Genomic DNA, 26,401 nt, shown 5'->3' on the forward strand with positions numbered 1-26,401 from the left:
ATCAATATTAAACTCTTTATTAAGTACTTCTTGTATCGGGGCTAGAAAGCACTAATATTTTATAAATATTATTGGGGCTATAATAGTGCATGCACGACAATTTTAATTTTAGAAGCATAACTTTCCAGAAAATTTTGTCAAGTGGGAAAAATATAGATACCTTTTGATATGCAGTGGTAGTGTAGTAAATGTGTTATATACATTTAAATAAATATGAATTTTTAGTATACGTTTACTCTATGTCACATTGAATATATTTTAACACATATTTTAATATTAGTTTTTAATTGATCTTATTTTTATTTCTTATAGCCCATAGTAAAATGAGTGGTGCAAGCAAGAAAAAAACTCGTCAATATTTGGAGGAATATTTAAAATTTGGGTTCATGCCCGCTGTTCACGATGAGCGGATTCCTTTTTGTCTTTTATGCCAGCAATGCTTGACCAACGAATCAATGAAACGAGGTCGTCTTGAGGCGCATTTGAAGGCAAAACATAGTGCTCATATTAATTCAGATTTGAGTTACTTTAAAACTTTAAAGAAAAATTTTTAAAAAAGAACATTAAAGTCTCTATTTACTGCTCATACTTCAACTAATAATCGTGTTCTTGAGGCTACTTATCAAATTTCTTTATTCATCGCTAAAACTGGAGAAAATCACACTATAGGAGAGAATTTAATAAAACCGTCAATATCAGCATTTCTTAAAATGGTTCTTGAAAAAGATGACAAAGATGTAAAAGCTATGCCACTCAGTGACAATACTGTTAGCAGAAGAATAGACGAAATGAGTGAGGATATTGAAAAACAACTTATTGAAAAGCTGAAAACAAGAAAATTCTCCTTGCAAATGGATGAATCAACTTTGAGAGACAGTGAGGCAGTATTGATAACTTACATAAGATATATTGGTAAAGGACATTTTGCTGAAAAAATGTTGTTCTGTAAAAGATTAGAAAGCACCACTACCTCCAAAGATATATATAATAAGCTAAAAAACTACTTAGATGTCAATGATATACCAATGAAAAAGAGAACATCTTGTGCTGCAGATGGTGCTCCCAATATGATGGGCAAGAAAAATGGCTGCTTAAAATTGATGAAAGATGCGAATCCAGAAATGATTCTTATGCATTGTGTTATTCATAGGGAAAACTTGGTAGCTAAAAACATCTCGCCTGTTCTGAATGAAGTATTACATACAGTAATAAAGTGTGTTAATGCTATTAAAGCTAGTGCCAAATGTGAGCATCTTTTCAAGCTATTTTGTGAAGAACAAAATGAAGACCATGTGAGACTGTTACTTCATACTGAAGTAAGATGGCTATCTAAAGGAAACTGTTTGAAAAGATTTATGGAACTGTTTGATACTCTTAGTGATTTTTTAAGCGACAAACCTGAAATGAAGTATCTGTTAACAATAGATGGTAAAGCATTTGTGAGTTATTTAGCCGATATCTTTGAAAAACTAAATATATTAAATAAGCAACTTCAAGGAACAAATAAAACTCTTGTCAATGCAAAAGCAAAGATACTTGGTTTCATTACCAATATTGAGTTATATCAGAAACATATTAACAACAAAAACTTTAAACAGTTTCATTGGCTCCAAAAATGTGAAGTAACTGATACCGCTTTACTTGTTATTGTCAATCATTTGAATATTCTATCGGCTGATTTAAAAGAAAGATTTTCTGATTTAAAACAAATTGATTTCCCAACATGGATGATGCAGCCAATGTTAGTGGATTTGTCTGATATATCAAATATGCAGTATCAAGAAGAACACGCAGAATTGCAAAATGATGAGTCAGTTAAAGCTTTATTTAATATCAAAGGAGCGATGGCATGGCTTTGTGAGGAAACAGAAATTAAATACCCAAATTCAACCAAATGTGCAAGAAAACTATTGCTACCATTTCCATCTTCATTTTTAGCTGAATGTGGATTTAGTGCTGTAAATGATTTACTGGTAAAAAAAAGAAATCGGCTGGACATAACACAACGTGGAGACTTGAGACTAAAGCTAACCAAATTGGAACCTAATATAAAATCTCTGTGCAGCAAGCATCAAGCGCAAGGATCACACTAAATTAAAATAATAAAATATAGAAAAATATGTATTAAAATTATTTGGAATTTAAATTTGTTTTTCATTATATGTTTTCAAATTTTACTTACTATGTTTTGTTAACAATTTCATAGTGATTTCTTCCTAGAACCTATCATTTATGTTTATTAAGTGAACAAATCAATTTTTTAATGTTAAAAATTATGTATGTTACATAGGGGGAGACATAAAAATTTTAGAAAGGTTAAGGTGGGGCATGGCACAAGAAAGGTTGGGAAACACTGGTAAGGCTTAGCTTAAGACTAAGCTCTTACCCACCCTTTTAAGACTAAGATCTTCCAAGATCTTCTCAACACCCTTTTCAAGACTAAGTTTTTCACACCCTTGACTGTTGCATGGTGGGGGATGGTGCACTCTTATGAAGATTCCTGATTCTGCCTCAGATGAGTGACTTTGTATCAGAGACTTCCTTATTTGCATCTGGCTTAAGGCTTTAATTCTCTACACTATATAATAAAGCAGATCGGGGGCTCTCACTCTCTCAGACTTGCCATCAGCTTGCGGAGATCTCCCAATCCTATCCTTTTTCTCTTTAATTTTATTTCTTAATTCCACATTGTTCTCCCTCAGAACCTGGAATTACTAGCTGCGCTGGTATGCGGCAAGTGGCACCGGAACAGGGACCTGGGTACAAGAAAACTAAATTAAAGGCAGGTGATGGAACTCCCCAAGTGTGCACAGTGAGTAAAGAAAGTTTTAGGGGAGAGTACTGTCGGGAGTAATAAATTATGGGACAGTTAGGATCAAAAGTAAGGGACCTTTTTCTTTTTGTACAAATGTCTATTTGAGAAGCTATTGTTTGATCAGAGTGAACTAGAAACAGAGGGATTTAAATCTGAGAAGACCTTGGAATCTGAGGATGACTTGGGAGATAATAAGGACATCGTGGCTATGACCGCCTTAACCTTTGCACCTCCGCTGTCCTCTGTTCTTTCTTAGGCTTACCAGGTTGCTCCTAGGGTCTTTGCCTCAGACCTTTAGAGATTCCCACTCCAACAAGCTCTAGATAGGGCTCAAGATGTAGGGGATTACATCACGATATGTGCTGATATTAGGCCTTCATACATACAAGGTCTGACTATTGCTGCAGAGCTTCAGAAGAGGCCTCCAGGACAATACTTTGATAAACAGCAGAACAAACGAAGGAAGGGAGGCCAGGGAAGTACTTCTGCCCATGGACCTTGTTTCCAATGTGGGGGATCTAGGACATTTTGCTAGAAATTTCCCTATTCCCCCCAGATATCAGTCTCAGACTCCCCCTCAAGGAAAGCCAGCTCTTAAAGCTGCTGACCTCTGCCCACACTGCATGAGAGTTAAACATTGGGCGAATAAATGTAAAAGTAAGTATACTGCTGCCGAAGGGCAGGTGACTCAGGGAAACAGACAACGGGGCCCTCCCCCGGCCCATCAAACAGTATGGGCAATTTCAGTGTTTCCTCAGCAAATTCTGATTCCAGCAGGCCAACGTCGCCCAGTTATCCCCAGCAGCGGCAGGGCTGCTGCTTCTAGTTCTCTCTGGCTGCTTAGTTTGCCACTCAGCTAGAATTAGGGTACAGGAGAGGTCTCAGCATACTCAACCTGAACTGCCAGTTAGAGCAGCAATGGAGTTTGAGAATAGTTAGGAGACTCAGCTATTAAGGTTGTAGCTCTTTCTGTTGTCTGATTTTCTTTAATATTTTAGCTATAATATTCTGAACTATCATTTTCTTTCTTTATTATTCTTTGCCTGGAAATTTAGGCAGGGGACACCTGTTGGATCTGACTATAGAAAATATCCCAGCTGCTGCCAAAAAAATTTTCTTGGGGAAATTTTATTTAGTCCTATACATCATCAGTCCCTCTGTCAGAAAATGCCCTGACTGAGATCAGGCAGGCATCTTTCTAGTCTGATTGTGCTCTGAAATCCTGGGTTTCTCTCTGGTTTGTCTGTGTCATCTGATTCTAGATTCTGTTTAGTCTTTATCTGATATTGTCTAAAATGTGATTTTTAAGGCCTGAATTAAGTTCTTGCATGCAAAAATTGGAAATTCCGGCTCTAATATTGAAATAAATAAATAAATAAATAGAAGTTTCATCCCTATATTTTTTACTTTAAAATTAGAACTTGTAAGGAGCACTTACTTAAATTTAAATAGAATAGAGTGTAGACCCTTAAGACTTGCTAATTTGGTCAGTGCATTGTTAGGTTTGTTTGGAGTTAGGAACCAAATAGCAATTCAGGTATTAGGATTAATCAAAGTTTTATGTTATATTTGTGTTTTTGTGCATAAATTGTCTTGTTTATGTGTAAAGCTGTACTCAGGTAGGTAAAACAAAGGAATTGAGCAAAATTAAGCAAGGCCCTAATAAGTCATTTCAAGAATTTGTCTCAAGCTGCTTCAGGCACTTAGAAGAATAGTAAAAAGATGCTAATTTTGCTTGTCAGGCCACACACTGCAAAAAGGGCCTCAAGGAAATCAGGGACCTAGCTCCTCTGATTTTGCCTTTTGAAATCAAAACATAGGTCAGGAATGCCCTGAAATAGAGCTAATAATACAATGGCATAAGTTTACAAGACTCTTAGATACAGGAGCTAATGTATCTGTTATTGCTGAGCAACATTAGCATTCTTCCTGGCCCACTCATGAAGCAGACGCTGAGCTGCGAGGCATAGGGGAGTAAGTCCCCCCATCAGAGCTCTAGTTTTTTGCAATAGGAAGATAAAGAAGGTCATACTATACTTTTTCAGCCTTATATGCTCCCTAGATTGCCTGTCAATATTGTAGGGTAGTGATTTTTTAAAAATATGGGAGCATTACTTGTCAGTCCTAATAATTTAGTCAGTGCTCAAATGCTTGATCAGGGACTTTTGCCCACTAAGGGATTAGGGAAAGAACAGCGGGGAATTCTCACCCCCATAGAAATGGCACCCAATGCCATTGATTAGGAGGCATTGATTAGGGTATCAAAATTTAGCATAGGGGCCTTGGTAGCTCCTGCTACCCCAATAATGCATTGTACAGACCCAATTACTATGAAATCAGAGTATCCTGTATGGGTAGATCAACAGCCCCTCTCTCAGGAGAAACTCAAGCTGCTGCTCAATTAGTACAAGAGCAGTTATAGCTTGGGCACACTGAACCTTCTAATAGCCCACAGAATAAGACTATATTTGTAATTAAAAAGAAATTAGGAAACTAGAGGCTATTACAGGATTTGAGAGCAATATGACTATGGAAATTATGAGTCCTTTCCAGCCAGGAATTCCATGGGATTTTCAACTTATTATTATTGATTTGAAGGATTACTTTTTTACTATTCCTTTAAGCCAGGGGTCAGGAACCTTTTTGGCTGAGAGAACACCATATATTTTAAAATGTAAATCCATGAGAGCCATACAACCACCCGTGTACGTTACGCATTATCCAATAAAAATTTGGTGTTGTCCAGGAGGACAGCTGTGATTGGCTCCAGCCACCCGCAACCATGAACAAGAGCGGTAGGAAATAAATGGATTGTAATACATGAGAATGTTTTATATATAGTAACATTCATTTGCCAAAGTTTTCCTGGTAGGAGTCCTCGAAGGCTAACTCTAAACAAGGGGAAATTGGTTCAGCAGAACCTCTATGAATGTTAAAAAGTGGTTTTAGTTCCCCTGTAGTTAATTTTAAGAAAGGTCTAAGCCAATTAATGTCTCCTAACAATTTCTGGAAATCATTTAAAGTTTGTAAATGATTCATCCTGATTTCTAATTTTTGTGGATGAATTTGTTGTCCCCTCTATAATCTGTCCTAAATAAGAGAAAGGCAAGGACTGCTGTACCTTTTTAGGAGCTGTCTAAAGTCCTGATTCTTTTAAAGAATATTCTAATTGTTGCAAAATGGTCAGCAAAGTGTCTTTATCTAGATGAATAATAAGAATATCATCTATATAATGGATTATGTATGCCTTAGGTTGCTGCCTTTGTACTGAAGAGACAGCTTGAGCAACGTATTTCTGGCACAAGGTATGACTGTTTGCCAAACCTTGAGGCAAAGCTCTTCACTAGTATCGCTCCATGGGACCCTGAAAATTATATACATACCTTCATTTGGTAAACAGTCCTTTGTCCACATTACAGTAGATACTTATCCTAGATTTATAATAGCCTCTGCCAGAACAGGTGAGACTGCTAAGCATGTTATAGCTTCATTATATGCATTTTCTATTTTAAGACTGCCTAAGGTAAACAATGCTCCTGCGTATGTAGGAAAAGCATTTACTATATACATTTTGTACTGCTGAAGCTCCTTGGTGGGTTCCTGAACGTTTGGTGAGACACCATGAGCTAGCAGGAGAGGCTTACTCCACAAGAGCAATTGTATAAGGCTTATTTTACTCCACTTTTGTCCTTCTCTCTGTCAAACCTGTTTCTATAAAAAGCTTAAATTGGCAGTGGAGAGCCCTCAAACCCCTCAACAAGATCTCCTAAGCATGGCTTTTAAAGACTATAATGACCAAGAAAAACAGGAGAAGGTAGACAGAGCCCAAAGGGATCAGGCAAAATACCAGCACTTGCCAGACACCCTTAAAGGTTCCAACACCCCTAAGGGACCTCATAAGACTCCATCAGAGCTCTGCTTCAAGAATGGAAAGGAAGTCATTGGGCTAAATCCTGCCTGGCTTCTTGGCCTCCACCAGGGCCATGCCCTGGCAGGAGAGGTAGACCGCCCCCTGGCTCCTCAAAGGGAGGGTTCAGTCTCTTCCAGCCGTACCTCAGCCACCTCTGACCTAACCTTGCCCAGCCTGCTGGGACTTGCCACTGAAGACTGAAGGTGTCCAGGGCCATTGGCCCCATCTCACATCATCATCAATGAGCCTAGGGTGACCGTCTAAATAGCAGGTAAGCTGATCTCATTTCTTTTTTTTTTTTTTTTTTTAAACTTTTATTTTATTTTAATGAGAAGAGAGAGAGAGAGAGAGAGAGAGAAGGGGGGTGAGGAGCAGGAAGCATCAACTCCCATACGTGCCTTGACCGGGCAAGCCTGGGGCTTCGAACCAGCGACCTTAGCATTCCAGGTTAACACTTTATCCACTGCGCCACCGCAGGTCAGGCAGCTGATCTCATTTCTTATAGATACGGGGGCCACCTACTCTGCCTTGCCCAAATATTTGGGTCCTGTTCATCCCTTGCAGATCTCTCTTGTGGGTGTTGATGGTCTTATTTTCCTCCTCATTTGCCATGGATCCACTGTCTAGTCTAATACATGGTGTCTCCTCTACACACTCTTTTTCTCCTCCTGCCTTGGTGTCCCAACCCTATTTTAGGCCAAAACTTCAGTCTTTCTTTCCTTTCACCTCCTGTCCTTGAAATCGGCCTTGTTGCTACTCTAGGCCAGCCAGATTTGCCCACTTCTATTACAAATTTACCTCTTCCACCCAGCATAGTGAATCACCAGGTTCTCCTCACTACCTCCACAGCTGCAAAACTCCAGGAAAAGGACCCCTAGTTTCATCGCTCCAGGTTAAAGAAAACAAAAGCTCCATCTTCATACATGCCTACAGATAGCCTTTCCAGTCTACCTGAATCATCGCCAGAAACCCAGAACTGACATTAGGCTTGAGACAAAGGCTTAGTGTGCTGGAAGCAGTGGTCATGGGACTTGGAGGCCAGCTGCAGAGTATGAATATGTGACAACAGTTCTAGTGCCAGACGAACTTTTCCTGGACTCCTGCTCCTTGTGACAGTTTTCTATAGACTGAAGTAGGCTTGGGTTGCATTTGCAGGGAATGTGGAATGGTGTTGTGTCAGCATGGACTTGGTGTACATATTAAGGACATTCAAAATAGCAAAGTCTCTATTATAGATCCTGTTACATTGGCTAAGAATTTGCTTAAAGGCTTTAATCCCTATAATGTATTAAGACATTTGTTTCAGTATCTGTTAACATTGGCTATGTTAATTTTCTGTTTATTCTGTATTTTTCCAATTTGCCTCTGAATTGGAATCTGGGAAATCAGACAAGTGCAAATCTCAGCACATGAGCTAAACTTAAAAATAAAGGGGCATATATGGGAGATAGGCTGTAAGCTGGCAAAGTCCTTATAGCCCAGGGGTCAGGAACCTATGGCTCGCAAGCCAGATGTTGCTCTTTTGATGGCTGCATCTGGTTCGCAGACAAATCTTTAATAAAAAAAATAATGTTAAAAATATAAAACATTCTCATGTATTACAATCCATTCATTTCCTACCACTCATGTTCATGGTTGCGGGTAGCTGGAGCCAATCACAGCTGTCCTCTGGGACAGCACCAAATTTTTATTGGATAATGCATAACATACATGGGTCGTTGTATGGCTCTCATGAAATTACATTTTAAAATATGTGGTGTTCATGGCTCTCTCAGCCAAAAAGGTTCCCAACCCCTGTTATAGCCTAAGGCTTAGTTTAAGACTAAGCTCTTTCCCACCCTTTTAAGACTAAGATATTCCAAGATCTTCTCAACATCCTTCTAATACTAAGATCTTCTCAACACCCTTTTTAAGACTAAGCTTTTCTTCACATCCTTGACTGCTGCATGGTGGGGAGTGGTGCACTCCTATGAAGATTCCTGTTTATACCTCAGATGAGTGACTTTGTATCAGACTTCCTTATTTGCATCTGGCTTAAAGGCTTTAATTCTCTACACTATACAATAAAGCAGACTGGGGGCTCTCACTCTCTCTGATTTGCCATCAGCTTGCAGAGGCCTCCTGATTCCATCCTTTTCCTCTTTATTTCTTAATTCCATATCATTCTCCCTCTGGACCTGAAATTACTAGCTACGCTGGTGTGGAGCAACATACAATGTGACTCAGTTACTTGGGATCTTATTGATACACCTCTCCCACACAAAGCCAATAAATCATCTGGCATAGATCAGAATTGATAGAAAGAATCATATTTAAATTTTTTTAATTTTTTTTTTTTTTTTTTTTTTGCATTTTTCTGAAGCTGGAAACAGGGAGAGACAGTCAGACAGACTCCCGCATGCGCCCGACCGGGATCCACCCGGCACGCCCACCATGGGGCGACGCTCTGCCCACCAGGGGGCGATGCTCTGCCCATCCTGGGCGTCGCCATGTTGCGACCAGAGCCACTCTAGCGCCTGAGGCAGAGGCCACAGAGCCATCCCCAGCGCCCGGGCCATCTTTGCTCCAATGGAGCCTTGGCTGCGGGAGGGGAAGAGAGAGACAGAGAAGAAGGCGCGGCGGACGGGTGGAGAAGCAAATGGGCGCTTCTCCTGTGTGCCCTGGCCGGGAATCGAACCCGGGTCCTCCGCACGCTAGGCCGACGCTCTACCGCTGAGCCAACCGGCCAGGGCTAGAAAGAATCATATTTAATGAGCTCCCAAGAGTCAAAGGAGGTGACTCAGGAGAGAACAATCCAGATAGGCTTGCAGGTTCATTTCCTCTCCCTTTCAGAATCTTAGCAAAGAGCTGTCTCAATGGGTCTGAATTAGCCCAAGGGAAGAAAAGACAAATACCAAGCACCAAGAATTAAACTGAGTTTTCCCTTCCTACTTTAAGCATGGGATTAAATGCAGAGTTGGGGAAGGGGATCAAACAGAGAAATCTTAAAATCTCATAATTCTTTCTTAATCAGGTCCCAGACACCATATAATTATTTTGCTTCTAAAATACATCCCCACAATATTAGCAACTTTAGAAATACAAAATTTTACTACAAGATTATTATTTTATGAACCATATGCCCATGTTGTCCTCCACTGGCAAAAATAACCCATTCCTTAATTCTACCATAGCCTATTAAGTGCCAGATACAGTACTAGTGATACAACATTGATTTTGATAGAGTTCATGTTCTTAGTCTAATGACAGAAACAAATACAGATACACGGGGTCCTCAGGTTATCATACAGCTCTATTCCTACAACAGTGATGTAACCCAAATTTTGGTGTAAGTCAACACATATCCTAGCCTAACACAAACAGAACACTTGAGCTTTTAACAGTCCAAAATGGCGTAGCTAAGAATACCTGGGGAAGCCATCTCTTCATTCATATACCATGTTACTGCATATTCTTTCTCCATGAGCAACCAAACTAGTTCATCCACATGGTCCATAAGTACAACACTAATAGAGTAAGCTGAAATACTCACATCTCAATTTTGTTAAGTTTCTTTTTTTTTTTTTTGCATTTTTCTGAAGTTGGAAACGGGGAGGCAGTCAAACAGACTCCCGCATGCGCCCGACTGGGATTCACCCAGCATGCCCACCAGGGGGCGATGCTCTGCCCATCTGGGGCATCGCTCTGTTGCAACCAGAGCCATTCTAACGCCTGAGGCAGAGGCCACAGAGCCATCCTCAGCGCCCGGGCCAACTTTGCTCCAATGAAGCCTTGGCTGAGGGAGGGGAAGAGACAGAGAGGAAGGAGAGGGGGAGGGGTGGAGAAACAGATGGGTGCCTCTCCTGTGTGCCCTGGCCGGGAATGGAATCCAGGATTCCTGCACGCCAGGCGTCATGACGCTCTACCACTGAGCCAACCGGCCAGGGACAATTTTGTTAAGTTTTTATGGAAATGAGCAACATAAACCTGAAACATCATATGTCAAGACTGTCATAACCTAAGGACCCCCTGTAAACTGTAATCAATGCTTAACAAAAGGCACATAAATGAAAGGTGAACTATCCAATTCTGATTAAAAGAACCAGAAATGTTGTCAAAGAGAAGGTAACGCTTGCCCTGAAAGTCAGGAAGAATGAACAGGTAAACAAGGATATCCTGGTCAAACTCAAATACACATATACTTGTTCATATGCATATACATATATACAATGTAATAAGATGAACTATGTAGATGAATGTAATAAGATGAATTATGTAATAAGATGAATTATGTGGAAGGCATATGACCAATGAAAGGCTGAAATACAGAAAACAGGACATAAGTAATTTCTTTCTTTTTTGCTTTCTTACCTGTTTTCTATCACCTTATAAGAGAAAAGATGATCAGAAAGAAAGAAAGAATGGGAGAAGGAAAAGTATCAAGGAAATAAAATGAATAAAGGGGGGGGGGAATAAGGGTACAATGCATTCTGAAGCCGTTTCATAAACTGAGAATTAGACTAAAATTCAAGATGCCTAGTTTAAACAAAAATGCTGTTCATCTCTTTTCATTCCAGAACAAGTACTGGGTTGCAACTGTTCCCTTACCTATCTACTTTAATAATCTGGAATTCTATCACATAACAGGAACATCAACATGGTTGAAAAGAGAAATATAAAGATAGGTAAAAGGTTAGAATTTTTTTAGGTTCAATACTGGTCACTAATCAAGTACAATAAGCAGTTCTACTTAGAACATGAAAACCCCAATTAAGAAATTTAAATTTAAATGAAAAGGAAAATTTCCAGAAAGTAGTTGCTAAAAGCAATGATATGAATAGGTTATGACTCAGAAATAAAGAGATCAATTGTATATTATGACTCTAAGATAAAGAGACCAACTGGATAGACAGAATGTCTAAGGAACAGACTTATGCAAAATTGAGATTTAATTTAAGGTAAAGATGACATTTCAAGTGGATGAACCAATATATAGCATTAAAATAACATCTATCTGGCCCTGGCCGGTTGGCTCAGTGGTAGAGCATCATGACGCCTGGCGTGCAGGAGTCCCAGGTTCGATTCCCAGCCAGGGCACACAGGATAAGCGCCCATCTGCTTCTCCACCCCTCACCCCTCTCCTTCCTCTCTGTCTCTCTCTTCCCCTCCCGCTGCCAAGGCTCCATTGGAGCAAAGTTGGCCTGGGTGCTGAGGATGGCTCTGTGGCCTCTGTCTCAGGAGCTAGAATGGCTCTGGTCGCAATAGAGCAATGCCCCAGATGGGCAGAGCATCGCCCCCTGGTGGGCATGCCGGGTGGATCCCGGTCGGGTGCATGCAGGAGTCTGTCTGACTGCCTCCCCATTTCCAACTTCAGAAAAATACAAAAAAAATAAAAATTAAAAAAAAAAAATAACATCTATCTAATGGAAATATAATACCACCTCAAAATAAACACTAAAACAAAAATAAAATTCTGACTAAAGGCTCAAAAATCAAAACAAAATTTTAAATTTTTAGATGTAAATAAAGAATATCTTTTTGATCTAGGAATAGGTCTTAAGCAAAAACAAAAATTGTATGAAAATAAAGATAGATTAGCGTATCTATAACAAAATTTGAAACTTATGCATAATAATAACACCAATTAACAATGAATTGAGAAAATAATTGCAAAAGACAAAAGATTAGTATCCAAAGTACACTAAAAATTCCTACTAAGCAAGGGATACGTCACATGGGTAAGGTAATTTAAAGACAAAAACAAATGATCAATAACCATGAAAAAAAATGCCCAAGCTCATTAATAATCAAAGAACTACAAACATGAGATAAAATATTTAACTCATATGACTGGAAATATTCAAAAAAGTTTTACATCAAGTTCAGGAGAAATAGGTACTGTTAAATAGTTACCCATTTTTCATGCATACCCACTTTTGAAGACAATGAGGCAATATCTATTAAAACCAAAAATATGTATATTCTGTTACCCAACAATTTCATTTCCTGGAAACATTTACAAAGAAGATATGTGCAAAAAAGATATTAATTGCAGCACTGTTAGTAATGGTGAAACATTGGTGGCTGTCCTAAATACTCATCAAAGGAGACTAGATAAATATACAGTGGTACACTTATATATAGAAATATTATGCAGCAATTAAACTGTATGTATATTAAAATGAAAAGAATTCAAGACTATATTGCTGATAAGGAAATTTGATAAAAAAAAGGAATATACTTTTTTCAAAAGAATCATAAAATTTATACATACAAAATTCATAAATAGTTGCCTCTGGGAAAGAAGGAAGGCAATGGTCCCAGAAAAGGGACTAGAATATAGAATAGGCTTTAATTTTTTTTTTTTTTTTTTGTATTTTTCTGAAGCTGGAAACGGGGAGAGACAGTCAGACAGACTCCCGCATGCGCCCAACCGGGATCCACCCAGCACGCCCACCAGGGGTGATGCTCTGCCCACCAGGGGGCGATGCTCTGCCCCTCCGGGGCGTCACTCTGCTGAGACCAGAGCCACTCTAGCGCCTGGGCAGAGGCCAAGGAGCCATCCCCAGCGCCCGGGCCATCTTTGCTCCACTGGAGCCTTGGCTGTGGGAGGGGAAGAGAGAGACAGAGAGGAAGGAGGGGGGTGGAGGTGGAGAAGCAAATGGGCGCTTCTCCTATGTGCCCTGGCCGGGAATCGAACCCAGGTCCCCCGCACGCCAGGCCGACGCTCTACCGCTGAGCCAACTGGCCAGGGCCTAGGCTTTAACTTATTTATATGGATAGTATGCTATTTCTTTTTATATATATATATTTTTTTAATTAATTTATTTATTTGTTACAGAGAGAGAGAGAGAGGGACAGACAGGAACGGAGATGAGAAGTATCAATCATCAGTTTTTCGTTGGGACTCCTTAGTTGTTCATTGATTGCTTTCTCCTATGTGCCTTGACAACGGGCCTTCAGCAGACTGGGTAACCCCTTGCTTGAGCCAGCAACCTTGGGTTCAAGCTGGTGAGCTCTTTTTTTTTTGTTTTGCTCAAGCCAGATGAGCCCACGCTCAAGCTGGAGACCTCGGGGTCTCGAACCTGAGTCCTCTGCATCCCAGTCCAACGCTCTATCCACTGCGCCACCGCCTGGTCAGGCTTTCTTTTTATATTTTATTTACACAATCACATTCAGATGCACGCACACACACACGTCTGAAGCAAATATTAAAATGTAAATGTGGGAGGTCATATATAGGATTTTGTTACATTATCTGTGTTTTTGTTTCCTAATAAGTAAAATGGGAGCCTGACCTGTGATGGCACAGTAGATAGAGCGTATCCCTGGAACGCTGAGGTTGCCAGGTTCGAGACCCCCGGTTTGAACATGCAAGAAATAACTATGAATTGATGCTTCCCATTCCCGCAACCCCCGCCTTTCTCTCTCTCCCCCCTTCTGTAAAATCAATAAATAAAATATTTTTAAAAAATAAGTAAAATGGGAATAACACTCTCATGAGTGTTGGAATGATTATAAAAATCACTTCAGATAATATCTGGCACAAAGTAAGCACCCCAAAGTAACTAATGATAAATTTTTTATGACTATAAACTATTTTAAAAGTATAGTACTGACTGATCTCATTCAAATTCATAACCATAAATTTCAAATGAATACTCAACACTACCCTAATCATACTACATTTAAGTTCCTTCACTCTCCTAATGGCTACTGTCTGCCTTTTACTCTTCAAATCTGACAATCCCCCTCCACTCCCATCTCAAGTTAATGATCTTGCCATATCAAGAAAACTGATGTGCCTGACCCGTGGTGAGACAGTGGACAGAGCGTCACCCTGGGACGCTGAAGTCCCAGATTCAAAACCCCAAGGTTGTGAGGAGTAAGTGTAGCTCACCCAGCTTGAGCGTGGGGTCACTGGCTTGAGCGTGGGATCAATATGATCCCACGGTCGCTGGCTTGAGCCCAAACGTCACTGGCTTGAAGGCCAAGGTTGCTGGCTTCAGCAAGGGGTCACTGGCTCGGCTAGAGCCTCCACCCCCACACTGGGCAAGGCACGTATGAGAAACAATCAATGAATAACTAAAGTGCTGCAACTACAATGATACTTCTCATCTCTTTCCCTTCCTGTCTCTCCCCCCCCACCCCCGACTCGCTAAAAAAAAAAAAAAAAAAAATTAAAAATGTAACTGTTTCATGACCACTAGCAATCCCACTTCTGGGAATATAACCAAAGAAACCCCAAAGAATATATGCAACCCTGTGTTTATTGCATCAGTATTTACAATAGTCAAGATTTGGAGGTAGCCCAAGTGTCCATCAGTAGATGAGTCGATAAAAAAGCTATGATACATTCACACAATGGACTACTACTCAGCCATAAAAAAGAAGAAAATCTGATCTTTTGCAACAAAGTGGATGGACCTGAAGGTTATTATGCCAAGTGAAATAAGTCAATCAAGGAAAGACAAGTACCATATGATTTCACTTGTATGTGAAATCTAATGAACAAAATAAACTCACAAACAAAATAGAAACAGACTCCTGAATATGGAGAATAGTCTGTCGGTGTCAGAGGGGAGGGCGGGATAGGTAAAAAAGGTGATGGGACTGAGCAAAGAAAAAACCTTACAGAAACAGACAACAGTGTGAGTACTGCAGAAGGGAAAGGGAGTGGGAAGAGGTAGAGGTCAGTGGTGATGGAAGAACACTTGGCTTGGGGTGGTGTACACACAGTGCAATACACAGATGCTGTATTACAGAACTGTACACCTGAAATCTGTATAATTATATTAACCAATGTCACCCCAATAAAGTCAATTAAATTTTTTTAAAAGAAATTTTTGTAGTCATAATTGTACACAAAATCAATTAAAATTTAACAAATCATTCCCCTCACAAAAAAACAAATTAGAGGCTAGTAGGAGAACAGTGATTGCCTTATTTCAGGATATTCTGCTATGAGTCTTCTGGTAATATATTATTTTGGCAAGATATACTACTCAAGTTATAAAAAAATCATAAGAGGGTGGATAGTCTAAGTGCACAGATGTGATGAAGGAATCTATACCTATATTTACGGACGCAACTCCCCCTACCCCCAAAAATGAATCCCTAAAAGATATATAACTAAATCCTGGAAGAGCATGCTAAGATGATAGCAGGAGTTTTCAACTGTCCTAACTATATATTTCTACGCCGTTCAGATTTTCTAAAATAAACATGCATTACTTTCACAAGCAATAGAAACAATAAAGGCATTCTATGGGGGAAGGGATATAAAACAGCTTTCAGTAATGTGTACAATTACACCTAATTATTTTGTTTAGAAATTTGTGTTATTTTTGTGTTCTAATATGTATCATGGTTTTTCTTAAGACATGGCACACATAACTCCTTTTTTCCATTCTTGTATGTTGCATATACTGGTTGCCTTTCGAATATAAATGATAACTGCATTCTTTCCATACCTGATGGAGGAATCATCATCCTACAATCCTGTTCCCATGGAGGTGAAAGGGACCCAGTGTCAGAAGGTTCCCTGTGAGGATCAGTTAACTTATCGCAACTTGATATTCCTCTTTCATTAGTAATCTGATGGTCCTGAGGATTCCCTGGGCCTGTTTCACCTAATTAAAGAAAAAATATACAATTCTGTTTTATCTAAAAAAGTATTCTAAGACTTATTACCAAATAAAATTCAGACACTTTTTAGAAAGTAAAAACAATCAGATTCTAACTCAGCTTCTCTCTCTTACCAAAGCCATTTCTAGAACAATTTTGCCAAGTGCATAAACAAGCACTTGCTTATAAATTTTTTAAATGTTATCATCATGGTTTTATACATAAAATCAATGGTTAAACATTAAATTATAAATAATTTCTGAAAAATAAAAGTAGAAAGTAAATTGCAAAGTCAAGATTTCTATATCAGATGCAATAAAATAATTATAAAATAAAGCTTCTGTTGTTTAAACTAACCTACCAATAGTCAAAGAGCATGATTTCTTTTTTAAAGTAGTCTTTTCTTGATTATTATTTTTATTTTAGATTTTATTCATGGATTTTTAGAGAGAGGAGAGAGAGAGAAAGTGGGAAGAGAAGCAGGAAGCATCAACTTAATTGCTTCCTGTATGTGCCTTGACCCAGCAAGTCTAGGGTTTTGAACCTGCAACCTCAGCATTCCAGGTCGACCCTTTATCCACTGCGCCATCACAGATCAGACAAAAAGCATGATTTCTTTAAAACAGTCATCTTATTGAAATATGTATATTTCAATAAGTATCTGCAAGTACTCCAAGTATTTCTTAGAAAAACTCATTGGAAACATATTCAGATTAACTTTAAAGCCACTAAAGAAATTGTATCTCAGTGTTATAACATAACCCTACTTATCCCCAAAATAATTTTAACCAGTTTGATTATAAACTTTATATCACCAGATAAATTTGGCTATAAATAGCTTATAGCAATTTCTAAATGTCAAATTCACCTTCAAGAAGAGCTATAGCCCTGAAGGCAAGTGTAAAATAGGAGTTTCAGAAATAGCACTGTTGGAACAAACACTCTGAGTAAGATAATATGCATTTGGATAAGAAAATTTGCCATGCCTACATTAATAAAGAAGGGGAATCGCTTTAAAGTTCCTTTCTCAGGACTCTAGAAAGAATAATATCTCAATAACCCATATTCAATTAAAATAGAAAAGACAAATTTAAAAAATATTTTAAACATTAAATAACAAAATATATTAAGACCTAATTTATCCATCCTTGAGAGGCAAATGAGGCCTTCTCAAAATTATATTGCCCAAAAACAAAAGCTTAATCCTTTTCAAAAAATAGTTTTTAGCCTAACCTGTGGTGGCGCAGTGGAACACTGATGTCGCTGGTTCAAAACCCTGGGCTTGGCCCTGGCCGGTTAGCTCAGCGGTAGAGCGTCAGCCTGGCGTGAGGGGGACCCAGGTTCGATTCCCGGCCAGGGCACATGGGAGAGGCGCCCATTTGCTTCTCCACCCCTCCCTCTCTCCTTCCTCTCTGTCTCTCTCTTCCCCTCCCGCAGTGGAGGCTCCATTGGAGCAGAGATGGCCCGGGCGCTGGGGATGGCTCCTTGGCCTCTGCCACAGGTGCTGGAGTGGCTCTGGTCGTGGCAGAGCAACGCCCCGGAGGGGCAGAGCGTTGCCCCTGGTGGGCGTGCCGGGTGGATCCCGGTCAGGCGCATGCAGGAGTCTGTCTGGCTGTCTCTCCCTGTTTCCAGCTTCGGAGAAGTGCAGAAAAGAAAAAAAAAACAAAACCCTGGGCTTGCCCAGTCAAGGAACATATAAGACGCAACTACTATGAGTTGATGCTTCCTGCTCCTCCCCCCCCCTTCTCTCTCTCTCTCTTTCTAAAATCAATAAAGTCCTTTATAAAAAATAAAAATAAAATTGGACCTGGAGGTTATTATGTTAAGATGAAATAAGACAAGCAGAGTAACAAAAATATCATATGATCTCACTTACATGTGGAATCTAATGAACAAAGTGAACTGAGGAACGAATAGAGACAGAGGTGAGGTCACAGGGAGCAGAGGGACAGCTGTCAGAGGGAAGCAGGATGAGGGGATCAGAGAAGGTAAAGGGATTAGTGAAACTATATATACATAACATAGATACAGATAACAGGACAGCAAATCTTAGAGGGAGTGGGGCAGGGTGTTAGAGGGAGGGGGGCAAAGGAGGTGTAAAAAGGGACACGGGAGGGGTGTGAGGGAGTGATATTCAGTGGGACACTTGAATCTATGTAAACACAATAAATTAAAAATTAATAAAAAATTTAAAAAAGCAGTGATTGGGACACTATAAAAAAGTTTTTTAAAAACAAGATTTTTATAACAGAAATCTTTCTAAAATGCTTCCCACATTTCAGAACTTTTAAAAGGAAACAAAAATTAATTTGACCTTTTCTTGGTTATTTGTGCAATCAGTATATACAAGCTTTCTCTTTTTTTAATATATAGTAATCTTTTTAAAAAACTTTTATCTACTCTCTAGAGTCAAGAGATCAATTTTTATTTCAGAAGGTTAATTCTTCTCCTTTTGTTGTACATTCTATTAACTTCTCCAAACCTTTCCTTCTAGCTTGTTCATCTTTCTAATCAGCTTATTAGAAGAAAAAGGCTAGAAAAGCAGAAAACTGAATAGGTAATAAATGTACAAAAGTCAATTAGGCAAAATTAATCTAGAGTGAAGCACGTATCTTTAAAGGAGATATTAAAAGGATTTCTTCTGATTGCTTACTTCCAGAGGACCAAGTACAGGACAATTAGCTTGCAACCAGGTAAAAATAACAAACTTAAATTGCTAAAGGTTGAAATTTTTCATTCAGACCCAGTTATTCCTCAAAAAAGAAATTATTTTCCTCATACTCAATTTTATTCAAACATATATCTCATTCGAACTTTCAAATTTTAAAAGATAATAAAAGGCAGAAAAAGGAAGGGCACTGGTCATTTTTCTTTGATGAGTCAGAAAACTTTCAGTCCAAAGCAACTCTTTTAAGACCTATTGATTACTTACCTAAATCATCTGTGGCTTCTCTTTTTATTTATTTATTTATTTAAATAAACCATTATTTATGCAGGTAACCAGGATACATGTTGTAACATTACACAACTTTTTCAAATTCCTCTGTAGCTTTTCTAATGAACAGTAAAATATCCTTGCAAATAATGTAAACACATGGTTATCTTGAAGGTAATTAAAAAAGAAAGGAAAGTACTTTAAATAGGAGAGGAGAAATCAAAGGTAATTTTTAATGTTATTCCAAATATTCAATTGACTACAAGCAATCCTTGACTTATTTCATTCAATTTATGTAATTTGCATCAAGCCAATTATACCCTTATTTCCAGAGCACTATTTTTCAGACTGCTGGCTACAACCCAACTTAGTGCATGAAATTAACTGAGTCTTAATCACTATTCTTTTCTAATGAAATGGAATAGAACTGAATAGAAAATATCAGAAAACACAGAAACTAGTAATAACTATTATTTCTTGCAACTGGTTTCAATTACATTTATATTGGTGTGTAATGTGACATGATATAAAATGTATTTCTTATTCTAGGTCAAGGCAAAAATTGGGGGAGATCTAGGGCACTTATTGCACACGTGTGAATTTCAAAATTAGTCCCCTACTCAGAGTACTTAAAGCAAAACTCTCTTTAGGGCTCCAAGTGTCAATCTGCAACTCAACCTCTTTCCCTAGGAGTTTTCAGTCCAAAGCCAATACAAGTAAAGGCTCTCTCTGAGGTAGTCCCAGGCTGTGGGCCCAGTCTGCTGAGGGACTAGGAAACAGGAAAGACGAGTGCTCAATGTGGTAAACTGAGGATGGGAAAAGAGGATATAAATAAGAAATTGGCAAAGAGAAAATATCTCGTGAATATAAAGTAGGAAATTGATTTTTTTTACTCTTAAAGGCAATTCCAAAGAAAGTATTCCAAAAATATTGAAAATGGCAGCTTCAACAGGGAAGTACACACACTCTCTGAGAGGTTACTTTGATGACTAGTATCCATTTGAATATCAGAACTTTCCTATATTGGGTTTGTTTTTATTGGGTCTCATTTCCTGATGCTACCTCAGATTCAATGTGCTAATATCACTGACATAAAAGGACACTACACTGGTAAAGAAAGCTATCAGCTCTAACAAAACACAGATTCCAAGCTAAGAACCTAAGACTTGATTGTGGAACAAACAGGGCTCTCTATCTTTGAAATGTGCCACATTCAAGGGAAAGTTTTAAAGCAACTTGACAAAGTGAACAAAGTATGATGAGATCAAAAGAGGCATATTCTGGGTACAAAGGTAACACCAGAGTGAGTGCTGATGAGGTAAATACAGAAAGACCAACAACTAATACGAAAGACCAACAACTAATACTTAACTTGAAGTAGCTCCAGAAATTCTCAAAAACACATAAAGGGGTAACAAAGCAGACAATCTTTGGTTAGTTTTTCAAAGTATTAACAAATGATTTAGGTCTTCTTTAAGATTCCCATCAATACTCTACGTACAAAAGAATGATTCTGAATTCAATACTAAAATACAGGTTCTCTCACTTGGACTTTCTACAATAAAAAGATCATGATAATGAAGTTAAAAAAAGATTTTTAAAACTCTACTTCCTAATAATGTTTCATTAAAATACAATTTTTTGCTAGGTTATAATATTATTTTATGTATTCTTAAGTTTTATATTATGTAGTATAAAAAGTTTTTAAAAAGTCAAAAATATGATTTAAAAAGATATGCATCAAGTGCTTGACCAAAATGTATTCTAACAGTTTCTAAGAGAAAAATATGTTAAAATTAGATGTCATAGAACTCCTTTTTCCAAACAAAAGTAACCCACAATAAGTGCAAGGAATGCCTGCATTTTCCAAAGGATTATTTTAAAGATTGTTTTTCAAGAAAAGTTGAGATGAAAATATAAAGTTAGGAAGAATCTAGAGTAATAAATGTTTAAACAATATACCTCTTCCTCCTCCCCCTGGAAGCAAAGGTGAGAGTCTGAGTGGACCCTCCAACAAAGTTGGAGGGGAGAGAAAAGCTCTCGTTTCAGATGAAGGTCGACCCAATGGTGAGGGACCATATGGGGAATGCTCTGGAATAATTAAAACAGCATATTTAAATTCATAGTTTCAATTAGCTACACTACAGATTAGAATCCCATTTCAACAAGTACCATCAGGTCATCCCCTTGCTAATTTAAATTTAATCCAAGTCTTGAACACAAACTATGCCTTGGGTTTTGCTAACATGGAATAGAACTAAATATAGAACTGTGTTTCATGAAGTCTGTTTACCAAATGCACATTTTTGTCAATAAAAACATTATCCTCTTAACAATTAAGTCACATAAATAAAATACCCATACAATATTAAGCAAAGAATAGTAGTGATATTTTGGAGTTACAGAAAGATTTGGGGGGGGCAAAAAGTTTTGTTTTTACTGATAGTGTGCTTCTAGATATTTCAGCTGGTGAGGGTTGTAACATGGAAGGGCTCGATTTAAATAAGGGTTGATTACCCTAGCCAGTTGGCTCAATGGTAGAACATCAGCTTGGCATGTGGAGGTCAGGGTTTGATTCCTGGTCAGGGTACACAGGAGAAGCGACCATCTGTTTCTCCACCCCACCCCCCTTCTCTTTCTTTCTGCAGCCACAGCTCAGTTGGAACAAGTTGGCCCCAGGCACTGAGGATGGCTCCATGGCCTTGCCTCAGGTGCTAAAATAGCTCAGTTGCTGAACAATGGAGCAAGGGCTCCAGATGAGCAGAGCATTGCCCCATAGGGGCTTGCTGGGTGGATCTCAGTTGGGGCACATGTAGGAGTCTCTCTGTCTCTTCATTTCTCACTTAAGAAAAATTTAAAAAAAAAATCTGGGCCAACAGCCTGTGTTGGGCCATAAATTTTTTGAGTAAAGTTTCAAATATTGAAAAGTGGAAAAAAAGCATAAAATATTCAAAAGCATCAGAAATTACATTTGATTAATTACCAGTGAAAAGCTAATTTATATACACTAATCATTAAAAAACTGTCACTTTATCTGTAAACCATATAACCAAGAGCCCTATCATTTCACAAACTTCACCATTCCCAAATAATGGTAATGCTTCAAAAGATCAAAAATCAACAGCAAAATACAAATTTAAATACCACAAAAAAAACTTTTTTTTTTTTTTTAATTTTTTTTTTTGTTCTTCTTTAATTAATTTATTTATTTATTCATTTTAGAGAGGAGAGGGAGAGACAGAGAGAGAAGGGGGGAGGAGCTGGAAGCATCAACTCCCATATGTGCCTTGACCAGGCAAGCCCAGGGTTTTGAACCGGCGACCTCAGCATTTCCAGGTCGACGCTTTATCCACTGCGCCACCACAGGTCAGACCAAAAAAAAAACTTTTTAAACATGTTAAAATTTTGTATGTAGTTTACATAATATACAAATGTAGTTACAACAAAAGATAGAAGCATTATTTAACCTCACCTCACATTTTTGCCTTAATTTCAAACAAAAATTATTTCTGTATAATTCCTCCCACTCTTAACTTTGTTACCGTTTGAAATTCACAATAATCTGCTACCCTTATAATGCAGAAATAGACTTTCATTTTTATGAAATTGGTTTCCAAAATGATTTATAACTTCAAAGGTTATAACAGGATTCTATCTACATAAAGACAGGGTTAGCCTGACCAGGTGGTGGCGCAATGGATAGAGCATCAGACTGGGATGCAGAAGGACCCAGGTTCGAGACCCTGAGGCCACCAGCTTGAGCGCGGGCTCATCTGGTTTGAGCAAAAGCTCACCAGCTTAGACCCAAGGTCGCTGGTTCGAGCAAGTTAATCAGTCTGCTGAAGGCCCACAGTCAAGGCACATATGAGAAAGCAATCAATGAACAACTAAGGTGTCACAACGAAAACTGATGATTGATGCTTCTCATCTCTCCATTCCTGTCTGTCTGTCCCTGTCTATTCCTCTCTCTCTCTCTGTTTCTGTAAAAAAAAAAAAAAAGATAAGTTTATTTTTCACTGCCTCAGAAACTTAATTCCAATTCAACGAAAATTATTTTGAAAATGTTAAGCTATTTGGAATAGTATGAGATCATTAAAAAGGCTAACTCATTAATAGACAGAAATATTAAAAACATCTTCCAAAGAACTGGTCCTCTCTTGAGGGTATTAAAGCAATCAAAAGTCACGCCTGACCAGGCGGTGGCGAAGTGGATAAAGCGTCAGACTGGGATGCCGAGGACCCAGGTTTGAGACCCCGAGGTCGCCAGTTTGAGCGCAGGCTCATCTGGTTTGAGCAAAGCTCACCAGCTTGAACCCAAGGTAGCTGGCTTGAGCAAGGGATTACTCGGTCTGCTGTAGCCCCATGGTCAAGGCACATATGAGAAAGCAATCAATGAACAACTAAGGTGTTGCAATGAAAAACTGATGATTGATGCTTCTCATCTCTCTCCGTTCCTGTCTGTCTGTCCCTATCTATCCCTCTCTCTGCCTCTGTTAAAAAAAAAAAAGATAACTCAGAATTTCCCACCTTTTAATTAATATTTTTAAGTAATTAACTGTTTTAATTCTTACGTTTTTTGGGTTTTCTTAATACTTAGTTTTATAATACACACGAATACCAAAGAATAGTTACTATATTCCACATTTCTCCATATAGAAGACGCTCCCATGTATAAGATACACCTTAACTTTGGGGCCCGAATTTTGAAAAAAATGTATTACATAAAGTTACTGAACTCAAGTTTTATTCATCACAAAATTCATACAACTCCTCATCACTGTCAAAATTCACATCCTTAGCTTGTCCTCATCTGTGTCTGATGACAAATCACTGTCTTCAACAATGAGTGCTAAAACAAGCGCAAAAAAGCAGGAAATGTAAGTAAAAAAATCTACAACCACTGTATGAGATGCATCCAGTTTTTAGACCCCAATTTTTTTGGAAAAAGGTGCATCTTGTACATGGGAAATACAGTAAATACTAACATTGGTATTCTACTTAAGCAATCTTTACCAACTGATTCTCCAAAAAATTCATTAACCAGTACCTTGCTATGTGTCAAGCACTTCACATTTCAAGGAGTTCAAGGTACTAAAATGTACATCAACATATAAAATCCCTTTGAACATATGTACCCTGATTTATTGATGTCACCCTAGTTAAATTAATTAAAAAAAAACATATAAAATCCCACTGAGAAAGAGAGGTAGTAAGTATTTATATTATTGCTAGGGAAACAAAATTCATAAACTTGAGAAAATGCAAGAGAACTTAGAATAGAAACCTAGCTCCAAAATCTAAAATATTTGTAAATAATAGTGTGAAATTTACACTAATATAAATTGTATATACAATATATATGCAAATATATATGTATTTTTAAATAAGGGGTTAAAAAAAAAACTACCTCTGCCAAATGCTGTATTTGGAACATCAAGTGCATAAGGATCTTTTTCTAAAAGTTCAAATTTAAGCTCTGTTTCAGTTAATCTGCGAATAAAGAACAAACATCTCTAAGTTACTCGTCCAACAGAAGCACCCACATTTCAAGAAAAATGCCACCATCAAATATAAGCTACTCTTTCTCAAAATGCTTAAAAGAAACATCCTTTAAAATTATATATTCTGACCAAAATAACTTTCTATATCCCCCACTACTATTTTGGGGTAGCAGGTTTCTTTTTGCCAAGTGATAATGATGTTTTGTTGAGGTTTAGAATTCTCTTTTCTTCAAAATCAGAATCTAAAGAGTACAGTTTCACAAAACCCAAATTTTAGAAATAGAAGGATCCTCCTAGGTCAACCAGTTCAAGTCTATCATTTTTCAACTACAGAAACTGAGGCTAGGAGTTTGAATTATTTATTCAAAATGCCAGGATTAAAATACAAGGCTCTTGGCTTTGAGTCATGTATGCTTTCCATTGTAATGTTGCCCACAGAATTCCAACCACAACACGATGAACTCATCCTACTATTTTACTCCTAACTTTTTTATCTTAGAAATGTCACATTTTAACCCTTTGAATAGTGAGGTTTTATTCAAAAAATAAAATTAGTTCCAGTTACAGTTTCATTAACTTAAAATTGTTTGATAACCGATTTATGAAAACAAGAAGAACATACATTTGCCTTTTTTTAATGTTGCCTGACACATTTTTTAAATAAATCAATCATACTCTGGATGGTCAGGAGGCACAAGGATGTACATGAATGTTTGTACTACTTTAAAAGAATGCTACTTCTACTTCTTGACCATCAGATCTGAAATAAAACATTTATTCATTTGGTTTTAATTTATGAGTAGAAAAGGCAAGCAAGAAGACTAAAACTAATAATTGGATAGTTAATAGGATATTTTCACAAGAAATTAAAACACTGTTACAATCCTCAAAGAAAAGCACTTTCTCTTCCTTTTTGTAATATACACTTTTGTTCTCATTTTCATATTTTTATTAAGTAATGCCACCCAAATACATTAAAATCAGGAGATAAGAGAAATAATAAACATTTACTCCATCCATTTATCATTAAAAAATGCTGATATTCTGAGAAGTACTATCTCAGAGACTGTCATCCTTTCTGTTTCTATCCCAAGTAAGCTCCCTCTACCAACCCTGCTGTCGTTTTTTTTTAAGTTTTGTTGTACCTTTTATCAGAGACGAATTTAATGGCGGTACACCGGGTGCATGCTCTGGGCCCCCTCTTCGAAGGGCCCCGAAAAACCCCAACTTTTTTCTAATGACACCAGGTTTAAGGGGCCCAATATTTTCTTCTATGCCTGGGGCCTCAACTGACCTTAATCCACCTCTGCCTTTTATAAAAGAATCTGTGAACAGTTTCCTCCTGTTCGAGTTATTTAAGACAAATGTTTCAATGAACCAAAAAAAATCTAATACTTCTAGTAAAATTAATAGATTTCACCATTAGACATGCTGAATTAACTGCAAGTTTTCTTGTTTATCTTTACAAAAGTATTAACTAATTAATAAAATAATTAAGAATAAAGTTTTTAAAGTGTTGCACTAAGATACTTACTTTTGCCTGAGGTAAGAATTTTCTTTCTTTAAATCATTGAGGTTTCTTTCAGCAGTTCGAGCTGCCAACTTAAAGAAAACAATACATTTTAAAGATGCCT

The 26,401-nt window shown here is 37.9% G+C and overlaps 1 protein-coding gene across 11 annotated transcripts in view; it reads right to left on the minus strand.

Moving 5' to 3' along the window:
* The window catches only part of MIA2 (MIA SH3 domain ER export factor 2), a 128,551-nt gene that overhangs the window by 16,431 nt on the left and 85,719 nt on the right, over positions 1–26,401 (minus strand). For 8 of the 11 annotated variants that reach the window (XM_066343224.1, XM_066343221.1, XM_066343220.1 and 5 more), the window contains 4 exons: positions 26,302–26,369; positions 24,674–24,756; positions 21,229–21,357; positions 16,178–16,336 (listed from right to left, as the gene is read on the minus strand). In XM_066343224.1, coding sequence (XP_066199321.1) covers positions 16,178–16,336; positions 21,229–21,357; positions 24,674–24,756; positions 26,302–26,369 — 439 coding nt within the window. The remainder of the gene's footprint in view (positions 1–16,177; positions 16,337–21,228; positions 21,358–24,673; positions 24,757–26,301; positions 26,370–26,401) is intronic. The other 3 variants (XM_066343223.1, XM_066343230.1, XM_066343229.1) reach the window with 1 other exon arrangement.

Source organism: Saccopteryx leptura, chromosome 6 (assembly GCF_036850995.1).
Source record: "Saccopteryx leptura isolate mSacLep1 chromosome 6, mSacLep1_pri_phased_curated, whole genome shotgun sequence".
Lineage (NCBI taxonomy): Eukaryota > Metazoa > Chordata > Mammalia > Chiroptera > Emballonuridae > Saccopteryx > Saccopteryx leptura.